The sequence below is a fragment of the Lycorma delicatula genome, chromosome 1 (assembly GCF_047948215.1).
Source record: "Lycorma delicatula isolate Av1 chromosome 1, ASM4794821v1, whole genome shotgun sequence".
In the NCBI taxonomy this organism is placed as follows: Eukaryota; Metazoa; Arthropoda; class Insecta; order Hemiptera; family Fulgoridae; genus Lycorma; species Lycorma delicatula.
Window position 1 is genome coordinate 377,850,034 of NC_134455.1, and position 20,987 is coordinate 377,871,020.

General features: G+C 30.2%; 1 protein-coding gene across 1 annotated transcript; it reads left to right on the forward strand.

Moving 5' to 3' along the window:
- Positions 1–3,783: 3,783 nt before the first annotated feature.
- Positions 3,784–16,345, forward strand: LOC142317295 (OTU domain-containing protein 7B-like). Its single transcript, XM_075353725.1, has 6 exons — positions 3,784–3,937; positions 6,001–6,229; positions 6,954–7,074; positions 9,323–9,476; positions 12,100–12,271; positions 15,997–16,345. Exons 2-5 carry the CDS (start codon positions 6,186–6,188, stop codon positions 12,252–12,254), a joined length of 474 nt encoding a protein of 157 aa, XP_075209840.1. The 5' UTR covers positions 3,784–3,937; positions 6,001–6,185; the 3' UTR covers positions 12,255–12,271; positions 15,997–16,345.
- Positions 16,346–20,987: the final 4,642 nt, after the last annotated feature.

The following is a 20,987-nucleotide window of genomic DNA, read 5'->3' on the forward strand; positions in this document are numbered from 1 at the left end:
AAAACAAATTATGGCATAAAATACATCAGATATAATATGTACGGTTGAGAAATCTCAATTTCTAAAATGAACAGTATTATCAAATTCAGATAATTTTTTATTAACTATTAGGATAGTCTGATGCAGACCTTAACACAAAATGATCTCCATGCAAAAACCGTGGTAGTCTCATTGTATTATCTAATGCTGCATAAAACCAATATATGAACAACTAAATCACTCTTTATGCCAAAGTAAGACTAAAATTACAGTATTAAATGTAATATATTTCAGATTTTGTGACAATAACCTGTTAAACAAGAAGCATCACAAAATAAATAATTGCTGTTTCCAGAATTAAGGTGTATTGTGTTTTTCACACAGAGTTTTTCAAAAACAACAATACCGCTGAAACTTAAAACTTGCATTTTAAGTGTAATACATTTTTTATTGCACTCTGTTACTGTATTTGTGGTTGAATAGGAACAGTGCTTATTGTATTATATATTTTTACATGGGGAAGTGTTTTCCTTACTCCAAGAAATTTGTTATCTTGTATAAAAGATTGTTTCAAGCATTGTGGTGTTAGATGGATATAAATAGTATAAATGATATATATTGTACATCAATATTTCTGTAGCATTTAAGGGGAGTAAGTAGATTACTTACCGTTCACAAAACTATTTAACATTTCGACATATCCAAATGGAATTACATCTTAATGGAATTACCTTTTCTGATCGATAACTTAAAAGTTAGTTTTTGTTCATAATAATGTTTGGATTAAGTTAAATTCACTTAAATTACTTTCTAATTAATAATTTACTTTAATAAACAACTTCAAAGAATTAAGTTCTTGTTTCATCCATTATATTTAGAAGTTTTTTGTCCATGAATATCTCAAGAAGCTCTAAATATATTTTTATGTGGATGTCATAAATTGAAGTAAGAATCAGAAAGATTTTTGCTAATGTAAATCTCAGTCTTAAGTACTTTGGCCTGAATATATCTGAAATTAATCATTTATACGATTTTTTCCAACATTTGTCTTAAAAGTTTTTTCAGAGATTCATGAATAAAACCCTTGATAGTTGATAAATAATGTTGGGAATATAATTATGCAGCTTTTAAAATATTGAATTCCACAATAAATTAAACAATTTTTTTTTTTTTGTCTTCAGTCATTTGACTGGTTTGATGCAGCTCTCCAAGATTCCCTATCTAGTGCTAGTCGTTTCATTTCGGTATACCCCCTATATCCTACATTCCTAACAATTTGTTTTACATATTCCAAACGTGGCCTGCCTACACAATTTTTTCCTTCTACCTATCCCTCCAATATTAAAGCGACTATTCCAGGATGCCTTAATATGTGGCTTAATATAAAGTCCGTCTCTTCGTTTAGCTATATTTTTCCAAATGCTTCTTTCTTCATCTATTTGTCCGCAACACCTCTTCATTTGTCACTTTATCCACCCATCTCATTTTTATCATTCTCCTATAGCACCGCATTTCAAAAGCTTCTAATCTTTTCTTCTAAGGTACTCCGATCGTCCAAGTTTCACTTCCATATAAAGCGACACTCCAAGCATTTTCAAAAATCCTTTCCTGATGCTTAAATTAATTTTTGATGTAAACAAATTATATTTCTGACTGAAGGCTCGTTTCGCCTGTGCTATTTGGCATTTTATATCGCTCCTGCTTCGTCCATCTTTGGTAATTCTACTTCTGAAATAACAAAATTCTTCTACCTCCATAATCTTTTCTCCTCCTATTTTCACATTCAGTGGTCCATCTTTGTTATTTCTACTACATTTCATTACTTTCATTTTATTCTTGTTTATTTTCATGCGGTAATTCTTGCGTAGGACTTCATTCATGCCATTCATTGTTTCTTCTAAATCCTTTTTACTCTCAGCTAGAATTACTATATCATCAGCAAATCGTAGCATCTTTATCTTTTCACCTTGTACTGTTACTCCGAATCTAAATTGTTCTTTAACATCATTAACTGCTAGTTCCATGTAAAGATTAAAAAGTAACGGAGGAGATAGGAAACATCCTTTTCGGACTACCTTTCTTATTACGGCTTCTTTCTTATGTTCTTCAATTGTTACTGTTGCTGTTTGGTTCCTGTACATGTTAGCAATTGTTCTTCTATCTCTGTATTTAAACCCTAATTTTTTTTAAATGCTGAACATTTTATTCCAGTCTACTTTATCGAATGCCTTTTCTAGGTCTATAAATGCAAAGTATGTTGGTTTGTTTTGCTTTAATCTTCCTTCTACTATTAACCTGAGGCTTAAATTGCTTCTCTTGTCCCTATACTTTCCCTGAAAGCAAATTGGTCTTCTCTGATCATTTCTTCCACACTCCTCTCAATTCTTCTGTGTAGAATTCTAGTTACGATTTTTGATGCATGACTAGTTGAACTAATTGTTCTGTATTCTTCACATTTATCTGCTCCTGCTTTCTTTGGTGTCATGGCTATAACACTTTTTTTGAAGTCTGACGGAACTTCCCCTCTTTCATAAATATTAGAAACCAGTTTGTATAATCTATCAATCACTTCCTGACCTGCACTGCGCAGTAACTCACAGGTATTTCGTCTATTCCAGGAGCCTTTCTGCCATTTAGATCTTTTAATGCTCTCTTAAATTCAGATCTCAGTATTGTTTCTCCCATTTCATCCTCTTCAACTTCCTCTTCTTCCTCTATAACACCATTTTCTAATTCATTTCCTCCGTATAACTCTTCAATATATTCCACCCACCTATCAGCTTTACCTTTCGTATTATAAATCTGTGTACCATCTTTGTTTAACACATTATTGGATTTTAATTTATGTACCCAGAAATTTTCCTTAACTTTCCTGTATGCTTCGTCTTTAATTCACTCTTCTTTCGCTAGTTTCCACTTCCAGTTTATAGTATTTCTTAATTGTCGATAGTTTCTTTTACTTTCTTCATCACTAGCATTCTTATATTTTCTACGTTCATCCATCAGCCGCAATGTATCGTCTGAAACCCAAGGTTTTCTACCAGTTCTCTTTGTTCCGCCTTATTTTCGCTTCTACTGATTTAAGGATTTCCTTTTTAACATTCTCCCATTCTTCTACATTTTCTTCCTTATCTTTTTTACTCAGACCTCTTGCGATGCCCTCCTCAAAAATGTTCTTTACCTCCTCTTCCTCAAGCTTCTCTAAATTCCACCGATTCATCTGACACCTTTTCTTCAGGTTTTTAAACCCCAATCTACATTTCATTATCACTAAATTATGGTCGCTATCAATTACTGCTCCAGGGTAAGTTTTGCAGTCAACAAGTTGATTTCTAAATCTTTGCCTAACCATGATCTAATCTATCTGATACCTTGCATTATCGCCTGGCTTTTTCCAAGTGTATATTCTTCTATTATGATTTTTAAACTGGGTGTTGGCAATTACTAAATTATACTTTGTACAAAACTCTATAAGTCGGTCCCCTCTTTCATTCCTTTTGCCCAGCCCATATTCACCCACTATATTTCCTTCCTTGCCTTTTCCAATGCTTGCATTCCAAATTTTAGTAAATAATAATAATAAAACTATGCTTTTTAGATTCTAATTAATTTCTCCTTTTATTAAAAATTTAATTTTAGTTGTGATAATTGTGTGATCAAAACTGAAAGTTGTATAAACTATTTTATTAATTTCTGTTTTTGTTTTCGCTTAACTATTTTAAAAGCAAATATTTCAGAATTTTGTTATATTATGTCTATATTATAATTAATATCAAGTTTTGTTTTACTCCTATTTTAGAAGAGTTCAGAGCTTTTTTGGAAAAAGATTTAATGGCTATTTCTACACAAGTATCATTAGAGCAGGCTAACAGGCTTAATTGGTGGACTGGTGTTTGTCAAAGATTGTGGCCTCTTTCTACATCTGGTGATGGAAACTGCCTCCATGCCGCATCTTTAGGTATAATCATATTAATTAAGTTTTGTGTTTTTAATAATAAATACTTTTATTGAAATATGATTCCTTAATTTAAGAAAATGAAGAAAAATACTCTCCAAGAATACAATCTTATTAAAATCCTATCTTCTCCATTATGAAAAATTAAGAAAAGTGGGAGTAAACATTTTGGAATTTAATTATCAACTACTGTAATATTATCTATATAGTTGCATAGGTTCTTTAAATCACAAAGGATATCATTTTACAGAAGATAAGATATTCCAGTCATCTGTTTGAGTATAGTTATTTCATTTAAGTAGAGGTTATAATTCAAACCTCATATTTGTTCAGCTGTATATGAAGTGACTATACTAACACAACAAAATTATATGTTAATGACTAAACAACCTATGTTTACAGATGACGTCTTACATAAAATACAGAACATATAAATTATAATCATACTTAGTGACAAAAAATATATATCACACTAATATACATTTATAAAATTGACTAGATTTTTAAAGTAAGATATCATTCTTTTGCTTTTTTGTAATTTTGGGCGACAGCAGCATCACAAATCATGCATGAAAAACAACAATAAGGGTCTAAACATCTGGGCAGTTTTATCCAGTCGTGGAATGATAGAGCCTGTGTTTTTTGATGATACAATTCTCAACACCATTTGGATATGTTAAGGAATGATTTTTTATCCAAACTGCTTGCGACTGAGTTGCCTGTAGATATTCAACGGTTTATGTAAGATGGTGCAACCTCTCACACCGCTAATGTTGTGTGGATTTTTTAAATTCAGTTTTTGGTAATTGCGTAATTTCAGATCACTAATAACTACATTTTTCTTAATAGCAAGTGATAAATGAAAACTTTTTCACCTAAGTTTGAGCATAAAAATTTTTATGTACTAAAATTAGTTTTTAATTCATACAAATCACTTATAATCTACAAGGAAAGATGTTCACTTCTCCATTGTGTATTATCGCATTGTTACACTTTTCCATTAACCTTACCAATTTTCATATTTACTTTAAAAAATGATGATCACTATTTCTAATTTTAAATTTGAATTATGCTTTGGGTCTGTAATAATATCTGATGCAGTGCATGTGTTGCTTGCCTGGTTGTCATGTATTGAACATGTCATGGAGTAAAAGAACTTTCCATGAACACTGTATTTGGTATATAAGTTGTAATCATATTAAATTTAAAAATAAATATGTAGAACAAAATTCATGTGTCAAATAATTGTGCGCCACTCTGCTTTATCTGTTGTAATTCACTTCTACTTTCCACTGTATGTAAAAATTAGTACATCTTATTAGAATCTCATTTCAGTAGTTACAATTTGATTTGAATTCTATGTATAATATGTTTGTTTATTTATTTATTTTTTTGTTTCGGTTTTGCAGTTACTTCAGCACTGGAAATTTCAGTTTTCACTTACTTTTTTACATATTCTAATATTATTTTACTTACTGCAGTAATTTGACATTATTTGTGATTAGAGCTGTTTCTTCTTGTCCAAACTCTTATCATCTGAATGTTCTTTAAAATCATTCTCACCATTAGAGCAAACATCTTTTTTCTGTTGAAAAGAATTATCTGTATCATTTAAACAGATAACCTTTATGGCAGAGTGGTACCATATACGTTTCATTCAGAATGATCGTTAAGCTTGTCATTTTTTTATACAATACAAAATTCATTTTTCTTCAAAAAAATCCATTGGGCAGTTAGCTGTAATTGAACATCTCTGTAGTTACTGGAGTTTAATAAATAAAACTTTGTATATTTCTAAAAATGCTTTCTTCCAGCATTCTGATTGATAGTATTGGAAAAAATCTACTTGCTAAGGTATAGTATTGCCTAGTGCACCAGATTGAAGGTATAAAAAAAAACTGCACAAGTTTCAATCCTTTGTTATAGAAATTATTGTTTTATTTCAGTGAATAAAAGCAAATGACTACAAGGGCTTTTAAATGTTAGTTTATAACTGTTTAGTTACTAGTATTTTTAAAATATAAAATTTGGAAACAATTTTTCTGAGTGATATAATTATATTTTAGCTATGTGGGGTTTCCATGATCGCCTGCTTACATTAAGGAAAGCACTACATGCATTTCTTAGTTCATCTCCTAGAAGAGAAGCACTTTGAAGAAGATGGCGTAGACAACAAAGCTTGTTAAATGCCCAAGCTGGTCTAGTCTACACTGAAGTTGAGTGGAGGCAAGAATGGAATGCTATTGTTAATATGGCCTCTACTGAACCACGACTGAGAAGATTAAGTGTTGCAAGGTATCTAGTTTACTATTTACTTAGATCTAATGCTGTAACTGAAAAAAAAAGTTGTATTTTAAAAAGATATAATTTTTTTTCTGAATAATAAGTGACAAGTGAAAACTTTTTCACCTAAGTTTGAATACAAAAATTTTTATTTATTAAAATTAGTTTTTCATTCTTACAAATCACACTTATATTCTACAAAGAAAGATTTTGCTTCTGCAGTTTGTATTAAATAAACATTGTTGCACTTCATTAACCTGAACTAATTTTTACGTTTACTCTAAAAAATGATCATCATGATTTTTAATCTTAAATTTGAATTACGGGTCTGTAAATAAAATAACAGTCCATAATAGCACTGTATTCCCTTGGTTCGTCCATTAGCTTTTCTTTTTGCTAGAACTTTTTCACCAAGAGTTTGTATTTCAAAAAATTAAATTAAATTTTTAAAAGTTTCAAGGAAGAGAGAAACTCTTAAAGTAGTACATACACTTCAAAACAGCTACTTACTATTTCAGAAGGTAGCCCACAAATGTTTATGGCTATGGAAGCAGGATTGGGCTAAGTTTGTGATTCTGTAATAATATTATTTTAATATAGTTAAATTTTTAACCTTATAATTCTAACTTTTTTCTTTCTTAATAAATCCTTCTTTTTGATAGTAGCTAATACTTGTTTGTTTTTTTTTCATTATGAAAAGAATTTATCAAACTTAATATTTATATTTTGTATTTAGTGACCACAGTGGGGATGTTTCTGGTGGAGATATATATGAGAGCTTAGAAGAGATCCATGTTCTAGCGTTGGCACATGTACTTGGAAGACCTATTATAGTTATAGCCGATACAGTTCTAAAGGTATATAATAATATTTTATTGCAATAATAACAATGTACAACAGTAAAATATAAAGGCTATTTCAAAATTTACTTTTGATTGGTTATTCAAAACAAACAAATTATTATAGCAATAGATTCTTGCATCACCATTTTCTGTATTCTCATTGTAAAACACTGGTCAGTGCCACTTCTCCTAATATGTAGTGAACAAGGCAGTTATTTTTTGCAGTCTGAAGAAAAATCTCTTGCTGAGATCTGTGGGTGATCATGTCATATTTGTGGTAATAATGTTATGAGTAACAACGGCATGAGAAATTGGTGAATATATCTACATGTTGATCAGGGTAATACTGAGCATGACTAAAAGAAGAACTTGTTAAAAATGTAGAACAAAAATAATTTAGGATAAATGTTATTGCACCTCACAATTTTTTAACATTCAAATGAACTTCATCAATTCTGAAAACTTTCAGAATCTGTTAACTTTCATAAATTCTTTCAGCTAGACGTCGGTTTGATTCACAGCAAAGGTTCATCAATATCATCTTCCTCATTAAACCTGTGCAGGATGCTCACCTGATTGTAATTCTTGTTCCAGACAATTAGTGTAAGACTTTGTATGATACGTGTCATACAAACAGTTCAAGTAGGAAATTTTTACTTTTGTTGTTAATCTTTTACTAAATTTTTAAACCAAAATTTGCTAAAACCAATTCAAATGTTTGATCTGGTAGTGTAATTAGTTTTATTCTGATCTAATCAACAATGTTTGCCCTTATATGACATAAATTAATTAATTAATCAGTAGTTATTTTTAACGTATTGGCCCATAAAGTTTTGAGAAAATAGTGGACTTGTGACAGTATTATTTTATTTTTTAGCAATTATCTCATGTCTGTAAATAGTTAGTATTTAAATATTCCCATTCATAAACTTACTATCGCAGTTGATTATATTATTTTATAATATTTTTCTTGAATAGGTATAAATAATTGTTGAAGTAATTGATTTACAAATAACATTTTTAAATTTTAAAGAAGTTTTTTTTTGTAAGTTGACAAGTTATGTGTAATCCACTTAATAAACAATTTCCCATTGCATTTATACTTTAAAAATGTGTATTTAGTTTTGCTGAAAACTATTTAAAGTTTACTTGTCTCAGCCATGTATTATTGATGACACACAATATACCCTCAATCACCACTGTTAAATCATTGTTGCCATAAAAACTAATCCAAAAGGAATAAAATATTTACTCGGTTGTAATTAACATCAGTGGAAGGAAAATAACAAAAAATATGATTTATTTTATTTCCTGATACATTACAGCATAGTTAGTTATAAATGGGTACGTTTCAAAATGTAAATAGATGAATGTATAGGAAGGAGAATATCTACCCTTCAAAATGACCAAATGTATTAATAGCTTTTATACAATTTTCTTATGTATTTCAACAAAAAAAAAATTATTTTTTGAAATACAGTGGAAAGTAGTAATGATTTTTTTTTAAATTTAGTGTTGGTTATCATTTTGTCTTGCAGTAGTTACATTGGAAAATAACAATTGTGAATCAGTTTTGAAGATAAAATACATTTGTGAGACAGTCACAAAAATTCAGTTATTTCTGCCTATTATTCCTGTTTTTTATTTGTAAAATAATGTATATATTATTATTTTATACCATTTCATGTTATCAAACTTCATGTTAAAAAGTTTCTCCTTTTTATTATTTTCATCTTCATTAAGAACATGATTCTTTTTTAATACTAGTGTATTTATTACCAAACTGTATTGTTTACTGTGAATAAAACATAATGTGTTAAAAATAGCATTAGACAGCTATGGGCTGGAGCTATAAATAAATCATTTCTTTACAATCATATCTTATAATTATAAATTATTTAACGCATATTACATTTGAATGAATTTTTACTAATCTCTAAAGTGGATTTCATTTTACTCTACTGGAGGAGAACCACGTTATTTGTCTTATTAGTTATTTGTACATGTTATATATACACTAACTTTGACATATTCCATTCTGAGTAACAAAAAATAGTAAAAATCTGTTAAGGGGTATGGTGTATCGACTATAGATATACGTAACGCAAAAAAAATAATAAATTTGATACAAGGAAACTTAGTAGTAATTATTAGTTAGGAAAATGGAGCTCAAGATTTCTGTTTGAACTGTAATGTACTAATAATTGCGTAGCAGAAAATTGAGTTGAAATGTAACGTAAAATTTATCAGTTTTTGGTTACAGGACATGAATGGTGAAGCTCTGGCACCGATCCCATTTGGAGGTATATACTTGCCACTAGAGTGTTCAGCATCTGAATGTCATCGCTCTCCTTTATTATTAGCATATGATGGAGGTCATTTCTCAGCACTTGTCGCCATGGAAACACAGGCACCTGGTATTGTATGTTTACAATGTGTCATTTTTGAGATGTAAATAACTGATCATCATTTTTTAAGTAGCTACCTAAATATTGTTTGGTAGTAGTCTGTTATCTTCCTCTTTTATGATTATTTTTTTGTCACATCAACATCATTAAACTATAAAGTCATTCTAATCTTGTTCTTATATTAATCCAGTGTATTGATTTCTGTAATTAAAATCCATTTTATTTCATTCTTAACTTATAGCATTATTTTTCTTTTTGGTAAAATTAAAAATCAGTTTAATTATTAAATTTTATATACAGACTTATTACCTGATTTCTGATTGCTAGCTCATCTAAACTTTGCTGCATGTGAATGCTTATTTGACTTTCTTAATTTAACAATAGGCTCACTTGACTTGATTACTTTCCTCTATTAAACTACTGGCCACTATGAGCTGCCCTTTTCATATGAGCCTTATTTTTACTCACACTTCTGTATTGTGCAACTGATAAAGAATAATTTAAAGTAGAAAGAACAGTGTCTTTTTAATTGTTGTTGGTATGCTGAAAGGAATTTAATATAAAATTAATGGAGATGAATAAAAGAATTAAATTTGTTAAATATATTCCTTTGAAAAATTTGTAAATTTAGATTTGCATTTTTTAGAAAAATATTGTGCTTGACTTTACTCAGACATCTGAGTCATAGTTTAATTGTTAGTAGAAGAGGAATATCTACATTGAAGAGTCCTTGGACAGAGTTGGTATTCTATTTCTCATTAAAGAAATAGCTATCTTATTGGGTACTAAAGTATATAATCATGACACATGGAGACAAGGTTTTGATGTAATTCTTATGGGCTTATCCAAGGAAAAATAAAGTCATTGATTGTTTGATTTTTACTTTTTTCTTTGTTCTCAAAATGCCTGTGGAATTAAATAGTGTACCTGTTTAATCATAAAAATAAATAAAAAGTTATCTAAACAGGAAAGCGTAATTACAGAATTATAACAGGCAGCATAAAACTTTAAAAGAAAAAAATCAAACGTAAAGAATAAATAAATAAAAATAAAATATGTTAGGGAAGTTGAATGGAATTCTCAATTTTATTTCATCATAATTGTAATTAATTAATTGTTAAAAACCTCCTGCTCTCGTATAAACTTAAATAATAAATGGTATATTTAGGAAGGGAGTTCTAGAAACATACAGCTCAAACTGATAAGGTAAGTCAGTCAACTAAAATTTAGGAAATACTAAACTTTTAAACTGAAAAAATTATGTAATGTATTCATCACTTAGAATATTTGAAAAACACAGTGATGTACTAATAATTAATTAGCATTAATACCATCTGCAGTTTAATTCCTCCATAAAATAGTTATAAATAATACAGCATTACAGTAATCAAAGGGAAGTATAATCAGACATAATTGCTATCCTAATAGCAGTAGGAAGTAATCTCATTACCTATTTCAGATGAAGGAATGCAGCAAAAACCCTACAATATAATTGCAGGGGTACACAAAACAATTACAAATAACTATCACCTGAGAAACTCCCCAGAAAGATGCATCAGTTTCTCAACACCAGTTGACATTTTGATGTTTAGTAATAACATGTATCATGTGAAAAAATAATTTATAAGATTTAATAGTCTTCATATTGATTATTTCAATGCATTTTGAGACAGATGTTTTGTCATCAGAAATGTTTAGCATCATAAAGATTATCGGAGTATTAAGATTTAAGTTAATTGTAGTTGTAAAAGTTTACTAACTTATTAATAAATAATAATCACAGTATACACATAACTTAAGAACACTCTATGTAACTTACCAAATTTGGTTTTGGTGTGCACTAATTTAAATGCAGTCAATGAGTATTGATTTTATCGATAGCCTAGGGTGTCTAAAACAAACATAATAATAATAATCTGTTGGTTTAGTTATAATAATAATAATAATCTTTTGGGATATTAATAAGTTTATTTAAAGATAAAACCTTTGTTTTTTTTGGAGATAACGGGCATTGATTGCATTGGTCATTTTGCCCTATAAGAATGGAAATTTGTAACATATGAAAAATGCCATGCCTGACCAGGATTCAAACCCAGGACCTCCAGATGAAAGGCTGAGATGCTACCACTCCACTATATATATTTTAACTGTCTTCTTGATATGATACCATCTAATGATGAATCATGTTAGAAGAATTAGCATATAAACATGTCTGACAGATAAATTATTTTATTTTATTTCAGCCTATCTGTATTTTCATAATGTGTCGATAACCTCTGACTGTGACAGTTGGGGACATAGAAAAAAAATATATCCTACAATAATATACTCAGTATTTCATCTAGTTAAACTGGAAATTATTAATCTTTATTCACTTGTAATTGTTTGAAATTATCAACTTTAAAACAATTTATGAAGGACAGAAAATTATGATTTACTTAATGTATTGATTGAGGTTTGTTCTTTAAAGGTTAATATCATTGTAAAGGGAAAGGAAAGATAAAAAAGCACAGATTACAAAGCAGCCAGTCGGAGCAACTGCCTCTGATCACGCCCTGTAACATAATTTAAACTTAAATCGTATAATATTTGAGGTTTTATTTGTTTAACGTTTTTATATTTCTTTCTACAGTATCATTAGCTTCAGCTATCCCTTTGACTGATTCTAATCATGAGTTGCTGCCAATTCAGTTTAGTATAGATCCAGAAGACCGTGAGGATTTTGGTGGTAAAATGGAATTGAGTTATTCTGAATCAATTGCACTGTTAAAGAGAACCTGGATGTAGTTCGTATTGAAGAACAGGTAAGTTATTTTTTTATTTGAAATTGAAACTTTTATTAGAATCATTTCTATTTCTGAAAGTCCATTATTTGGATGCGTAAGACGTAATTGTTTAGAACTTGGGAATTAGTTTTTTATTGTTATATGAGTAGTGTTTTTTGTAGTTATTTCAATTTTCTTGTAGTTATTTTATATAGATATAGTTATCTTATTTTCTCTTATAGAGTTATTGTAGTCACTTAGTTAATTGTTCTGCAGATCGTACGTTTAAGTTCTGGTTTCATCTGATTTCCTACTGCATGATTTAATTTCATTTTGAGAGCAGATGCTCCTTAAAAATATTAATTAATCTAATTGCTAATGGACATTTTCTGTCCTTTAACCAAATTCACGACTTGGATGATAAATTTTATCCTTTTTTCCTTTGTCATTCTCTTCTTCATCTTCTCACTTCTGTTAAAAAAATACAGAAGTGACCTATATTATTCATTACCTAACTATTTGTCATTTTTCGGTTTATTCAGTGGTTTCATTTCTGTCATCTCTTGTAAAAGTAATTTTCTTGTCACTCCTTTATCATCTAATTTACATGGTCAAATTGTCTTATTGTATTTTATTTGTTAGAAAGTCCAAATTGAAACACAGGCAACTTCCCCACCAGATAACATCAAGGACACAAAACTCATATCAAGCATTCCTTAAATATAGCTATGTTAGATCTTTCATCCAGAACCAGTAATAGGGAAAGAGGTGGGTGGAAGTAAGGGACTTCTAAAAACGACTCTTTTTTAAGGAAGTCCTTTCTAAAAAAAAGGATGGTCCACACTCAGAGGAACTGCAGTACAAGGAAAACTTAGAGATAAGCTCGAGGCTTATCTGGACCAATTCTTCCCCATCTTCCATTCTTGCCCAAAATATTTCTTGGAAGATTGATTTTTTTTTTATCCTTATGGGAACAAAGAACATTACTGACCAATGATTTCAGATAACCTGAAATATACGCTGCAACATTCTTCATTTTCATAACTTAGCTTCACTTTTTTTCCATTATTGATGTGTCCTGCTTTTTAAATTATGTTTGGATCAAAAACATTTTTTTCTGAACATAGAACAATTAGGCTATTTTCTGGGCTTAATTTCCTCTTTTCAAATATCATCACCCAAAAGGCAATTAATAATGGTTTTCTATGATAGTGAAAAAACACTTCTATATTATACCATTTCACTTTAATCTGCAAAAAAAAAAAGCTATATCTTATGTCCAAGGCATATTTTGGCCTTTACTGAAAAACAGCTAAAAAAACTAATTGAAAATCTAATTATAAAAACACAAAAGAACTAAATATTTTTGGAAAACAAAGAGACTCACCTTTAAAGTGTTTTTTTAGGTTTCTATTAGATATTTTCAATTAGATACTTCCAGTAAAAGTCTGAGAGAGTGATATATTTACTTTCTCAGAAGCCTCTAGATACAAGGTAAGGTAGGTTCAAAACGTTCCCAGAATTAGTTTATTTTTCAAAACTGCTTACATGAAAATGTTTTATAGTACGTTTCCTTCTTTCTTTCTTTTTCCTGTTTAGCCTCCGGTAACTACCGTTTAGATAATTCTTCAGAGGATGAATGAGGATGATATGTATGAGTGTGAATGAAGTATAGTCTTGTACATTCTCAGTTCGACCATACCTGAGATGTGTGGTTAATTGAAATCCAACCGCCAAAGAACACTGGTATCCACGATCTAGTATTCAAGTCCGTGTAAAAATAGCTGGCTTTACTAGGACTTCAACGCTGGAACTCTCGACTTACAAATCTGCTGATTTGGGAAGACGCATTCACCACTAGACCAACCTGGTGGGTCAGAGTACGTTTCCTGGAAAGTAGTTTCCTACAACTGTAACAGTTTCCACACTTTTGCCAACATCAGTAAAGTTGTTGGAAACATCCCTGGAACCCATTTTGAGATATCGCCCTCTGCTCCGTCGTCACATCAGCCATCACATCATCAGCATTCTTGTATTACTGCAGAACATTTTTCAGGTGAGAAAACAAGTAAAAATTAGCTTGTGCAAGTCTGATGAGTATGGAGGATGCTCTAGAATTGTTACTTTGAGGTGTGCAAACTACTTCTTGAAAAGCACGGATCAATGTGCTGGTGCATTGTCATGCAAAAACATCCAATTCTTTGTTTCCCATTTTCAGGACACTTCCTTCTTACTTTACCCTATGAACAACAAAGGATACCTATGTGTATTTACTTCTTCATTATCTGCTATTAGAAATGAATCTGTTGTGAAAAATATCCTACTAATAAAAAATACTTCCAACATAACTTTTTCTTTGATTTGAAACTCCTTAGAAATTAAATTTTTACATATAACTACTATTTAAACAAAATATCTGTGACCAGGGATATGATGTTGATTTCCACTCTAATGATTGGTATTTTGTCTGTAGATTTTATTTTAAAAAAACACAATCCCATCAGTTATACTCTTGCTCAGAAAATTTTGTTCTTATAGTGATGAAGTCTCCTGTTGAGTGTCATATGAGTTTTTTGGTTTCTTCCTGATCTGCAGATAGCATTTTTGGAACAGTGAGTTGAAAAATGTAATGCAGGTGCAGATCATTATGGAAAATAATATGGTAACTTCATAGCAATATCTAATCTAGTTCCTTGACAGTTTTTCATCTATCACTTTGAACACCAATTTAACAAAACTCAATAAATTCTTTATTTGTCAACATAGATGAATGTCCACTACAAATTCATTTCAAAACCTTTCCTTCTTGAAATTTTTAGTAAAATATGGCTTCATCAACTGTTGTCTGTAGAGGACAAAAAAATTGGATGAAAGCAAAGTTGATGTTTCGTAATCGATTCAAAAAGTTCTTAATAAAAAATAAAAGGGTGACAAATTTTTCTATTGTTCATACATTATTCTTATATTCTTAATATCATTCCTGGTAATAAAAAACACTACTGAAAATCAGTGCAAGTCATTAGGATTATTCAAATCGCTCAAAATTTCCTTTAAAGCTGAAAAAATTCAAACAAACTAAGTACATCGAAAGTGATGTAAAGCATTTTCTAGAATTGGAGTGTTTAATAGCAAAATCACAGTCCTACTGCTAAACACTAAGTAGCTATATTACATAATACAAAACAGATGATGCGGAGGCTATTGTCAACCAATATCATTCTGCTTCATGACAATATTTGTCTGCACTCAGCTGCAACAACTCGAGCTGTGTTCCAAAAATTTGGCTGGTTGTACTCAAGCATCTTTTTTTGTCCTGGTATCATTCCTCCCATAATTTTTATTTATTTGCTAAACTTAAAAATTTATCTGATTGACATTTTGGAAGCATTACCGATGGAGGTATGCTGTCTTTGAGTGGTAAATAAAACTAACAGCAGATGTATAACAGTACTATAATTTTAAAATAAGAAACTGGCGGCACTATAAATGTTCAAATTTAATCAGCGACTACTTGGAAAAATAAAAAAATGTTTTAATACAAAAAGCATTTTTAATTAGTATTTTTCAAAAATGTTATTGTTACAGCTAAATGTTGAACATGATTATTCATGTTTCAAAAGTTAAAAATTTACAATTCATTTTTATAATTATGCATAGATTTTTTTTTTTGCTGTTTCAGTGAATATGGTTTTATTTCATAAAATATTATATAAATTTTAAAATGTTAATAAGATTTTAATAAATCTTGTTTTTGTTAATTACAGGAAGGTGAGTCAAGAAATAGTATTTTAGGAAGTATAGGAAAATCAGTTGGACAGAAATTAAGACTGAAGCTGTCAGGAAGTAACTCCCAACGACAAAATAATAAAGGTGGTTTATTATGTGCTGTACTACATTCATTTCTCATTCATGAGAAAAGGCATGAGTACCTAGACAAAATGCTTAATAATTATCTGCATACTGCTCGAATTAGATTTCAACAAGAGCAAGAGAAGGTGATTTTTAAAACAAAATTTTAATAAAAATTGCACAGTAAAATTTGATAAAAGCATGTACAGAGTATACAGTGTTGATATATCTTTATTTTGCATGTTATATAAATTCTAACCAAACTTTTTTTTAATACATTATATCTTCTTTGAATTGCTTTTTTTAAGCTTATTGTAAGCTTTATTCTAAAGCCTGTTATGCCATTAAATTTATTTATTATATTTGCTGCTGTTTTTTATTTATCAGTTTCATATTTTTTTTACCATATTTAAGATTAGCTTTATTACATATATTATTACTTTATTTGTATATTAATTATTTTTTGTTAATTTGGTTTTGAAATTCATAGATAATTGGTTATTAGTTAACAGACTCAGTTGTTGAATGTTATTTAGAGTTTTAATTTACATTTAGAAATCACTCCTTTTTTTTATCTTCAGCCATTTGACTGGTTTGATGCAGTTCTCCAAGATTCCCTTTCTAGTGCCATTCATTTCATTTCGTTATATCCCCTACATTCTACATCCCTAACAATTTGTTTTCCATATTCCAAACGTTGCCTGCCTGCACTATTTTTCCCATCTACATGTTCCTCCAGTATTAAAGCAACTATTCCAAGATGCCTTAATATTTGCCCATAAGTCTATCTCTTCCTTCTAAAACTATATTTTTCCAAATGCTTCATTCATCATCAATTTGCCACAACACCAGTTTATTTATCACTCTCTGGGTGAATAGATAGAGTGATCTACCCACCACATTTCAGAAGCTTCTAATATTTTCTGCTCAGGTACTCTTTCGATCGTCCAAGTTTCACTTCCATATAAAGCTATGCTCCAAACATACTTTTGAAAATTTTTTCTAACATTTAAATTGATTTTTGATGTAAGCAAATTATATATCTGACTGAAAGCTCATTTCACCTGTACTGTTTTTATATCACTACTGCTTCTTCCATCTTTAATAATTCCGCTTCCCAAACAAAATTCTTCTACCTCTATAATCTTTTCTCTTCCTGTTTTTATATCCAGAGGTCCATTTATATTATTTTTACTACATTTCATTTTTTTCAGTTTGTTCTTGTTTATTTTCATGTGGTAGTTCTTGTGTAGGACTTCATCCATGCCATTCATTGTTTCTTCTAAATCCTTTTTATGCTCAGCTAGAATTACTATATCATCAGCAAATCGAAGCATCTTTATCTTTTCATCTTGCACTGTTACTCCAGATCTAAATTGTTCTTTAACATCATTAACTGCTTGTTCTGTGTAAAGATTAAAAAGTAACAGGGATAGGGAACACCCTTGTCAGACTCCCTTTTTTCTTATGGCTTCTTTGTTATGTTCTTCGATTATTACTGTTACAAGTGGGTTCCTGCAAATGTTAGCAATTGTTCTTCTGCCCCTATACTTTTTTTAAAAGTATTTAAAACCTAAATTATTTTAAAACGTTGAATACTTTATTCCAGTCTATGTTATCGAATGCCTTTTCTAGGTCTATAAACGCCAACTATGTTGGTTTGTTTTTCTTTAATCTTCCTTCTACTATTAATTTGAGGCCTAAAATTGCTTCCCTTGTCCCTATACTTTTCCAAATTGGTCTTCTCCTAACACTTCTTTCACTCTCCTCTCAATTCTTCTGTACAGAATTCTAGTTAAGATTTTTGATGCATGAGTAGTTAAGCTAATTGTTCTGTATTCTTCACATTTATCTGCTCCTGCAGAGTCTGATGGAACTTTCCCTTTTTTGTAAATATTACACATAAGTTTTAGAATGTATTTATCGCTTTCTCACCTGCATTGCACAGTAATTCTGCAGGTATCCTGTCTATCCCAGGAGCCTTTATGCATTCAGATCTTTTAATGCTATTAAATTCAGATCTTGGTATAGTATCTCCCTTTTCATCCTCTTCATCCTTTATAACACCCTTTCTAATTAAATTCCTTCATATAATGCTTAAATATATTCCACCCACCTATTGACCTTTTCTTTTGTATTATAAATTGGTGTACCTTCTTTATTAAATTTTAATTTATGTACCACAAAATTCTCCTTAACTTTCCTGTATGCTCCATTTACTTTACCAATTATCATTTCTTTTTCTACTTCTAAACACTTTTCTTTAATCCACTCTTCTTTCACTAATTTACACTTCCTGTTTATAGTATTTCTTAATTGTCGTAGCTCCTTTTACCTTCTTGATCATTAGCATTCTTATATTTTCTACTTTCATCCATCAGCTGCAGTATATCCTCTGATATCCAAGGTTTTCTGTCAGTTCTCTTTGTTCCGCCTAAGTTTCCTTCTGCTGATTTAAGAATTTCCTTTTTAACATTCTCCCATTCTTTTTCTATACTTTCTATCTTTTTTTACTCAGACCTCTTGCAATGTCCTCCTCAAAAATCTTTACCTCCTCTTCCTCAAGCTTCTCTAAATTCCACAGATTCATTTGACACCTTTCCTTGAGATTTTTAAACCCCAATTTACATTTCATTATCACTAAATTGTGGTCGGTATGAATGTCTGCTCCTGGATATTCTTTGCAGTCAACGAGTTGATTTCTAAATCTTTGTTTAACCATGTTATAATCTATCTGATGCCTTGCAGCACTACTTGGCTTTTTCCGTGTGTATATTCTTTTGTTATGATTTTTAAACTGGATGTTGGTAATTACTAAATTATACTTCGTGTAAAGCTCAATAAGTCAGTCCCCTCTTTCATTCCTTTTGTCCAGCTCATTTTTACCCACAATATTTCTTCCTTGCCTTTTCCAGTGCTTACATTCCATTCTCCAGTTATTATTAAATGTTCATCCCCTTTTATGTGTTTAATTGCTTCAATTTCTTCATAGACACCCTACTTCATCATCATCTTGGGCACTTGTAGGCATACAGACATTAACAGTCATTGTCAGCTTAGGTTTTGATTTTATCCTTATAATGTTTCCATCACTATGCATTTTGAAATACTCTACTCACTTTTCTATGTTCTTGTTCATTACAAAACCTACTCCTGCCTGCCCTTCATTTGAAGCTGAGTTAATTATTCTAAAATCGTCTGACCAAAAGTCGTTTTCCTTTTCTTTCTGAACCTTGCTAATTTCTACTACATCTACATCTAACCTATTCATTTCCCTTTTAAATTTTGTAACCTACCAACCTTTTTTAGATTTACAACATTCCAGGCTGACTCATAAAAAGTTTTTTTTTTTTTTTTTAATTTTTTGGTGACTCCTTAGTAGTTCCCACTCAGCGATCTAAACAGGTGACTAGTTTACCTCCGGAATATTTTACCAAGGAAGGTGCCTCAATCTTTGTTACATGAAAATGCAGAGAACTACATTTTATTGGGAAAAAAAACAGCTGTAGTTTTCCATTGCTTTCAGCTGCGCAGTACTCAGAAGATTGAGTGATGTAGATATGGCCATTTAAGTCCTCCTGACCTACACCCTTAACTACTGAAAGAGCTGCTGCCCTCTTTCAGGAGTCATTTCTTAGTCTGGCTCTCAACAGATACCTCTTCTATATGGTTGCACCTTCGATCCAGCTATTCTATATCACTGAGCATTCAAGCCCCGTCACAACCTGCAGGGTCTCTTGATTTGTAGAGGAAGGAAGTATTCATTCATTCATAAGAAGTAGAATAGGATCTCTATTTATGTTTGAGTTTGTTTATGTATGGATATATACATATATTTATTTTCTTATGTTTTTTCTTTTGCATAATCTAAACATAGTATCCTTCCTATTTTTGTTATCAGCATTAATAAGTGAACTTCCAATAATGAGTGATTTCTGCTATTTTTCTATTAATGTGAGAGATATCCATAAATAGATCGCATTTAGCTATTTAACCTTTTCCCATCACAATGATCCACCGTTGATTAGCGCTCTGTGAAAACATGTTGGTTATCTGATTGCCTCCTTTCATAGTCTTGTGCTACTCTTTTGTGAAAAACATTTCAAAAAATTACAGTATATTAAAGAGATTTAACAGATTTTGACCAAAAAAAACAGTTACGATTGGATATTTTTTATGCCTGTAACAAAAAAAATTGAAACTGTACAAAAATTACGGTAATTTAATTACAGAATTTTTTTTGCGCATTTCTACTGCGTTTTTTATTAGCTAAATTTTTTTTTTTGCTTTGTGTTTATGAATCATAGTTTGCTGATTTAAAAAATAATACTTTCAAGCAAATCGGTTGAAAATTGGGCAAAATATGATGAAAAACTCGTGTCATAAATCACAGATTAGTAACATATGTTAACATAAGTGAAAGTAGATTCAGAAAACTATGTTTTATAAAAATCCCCACCACTCAAAAGGCTATTCAGATTGACAAAAAACCATCTTTACTTTATACTGTTATTCATTACGTATCGATATGTGTTACATGTTTACCAATATCATTTGTCACAAAAGATATTTATAGACCTCAAGTAAAAGTGACGTATTTATGACCACAAATTCCTTCTTTTTTTTTGTGTGCCGTATATCATAATTTATTATATGTTTCAATGCATCGATATGTTGCTAGTAAGATAAGCTATTTGTGTAAATAATAAATAAAATTCGTAACCGTCATAGCAATTATAATACACAACTCTCACACACACACACAAGCACATTTCTGAGAAAAAAATAGTCATATTCTTTCTAGTCTAAAATTCTGTAATAAAACTGATTCCTTTGTGAATATAAAACAAAGTAACAGACTTAGATGCAAATTAAAATGATTTTGTAACAGCGTTTTAAAACTGAC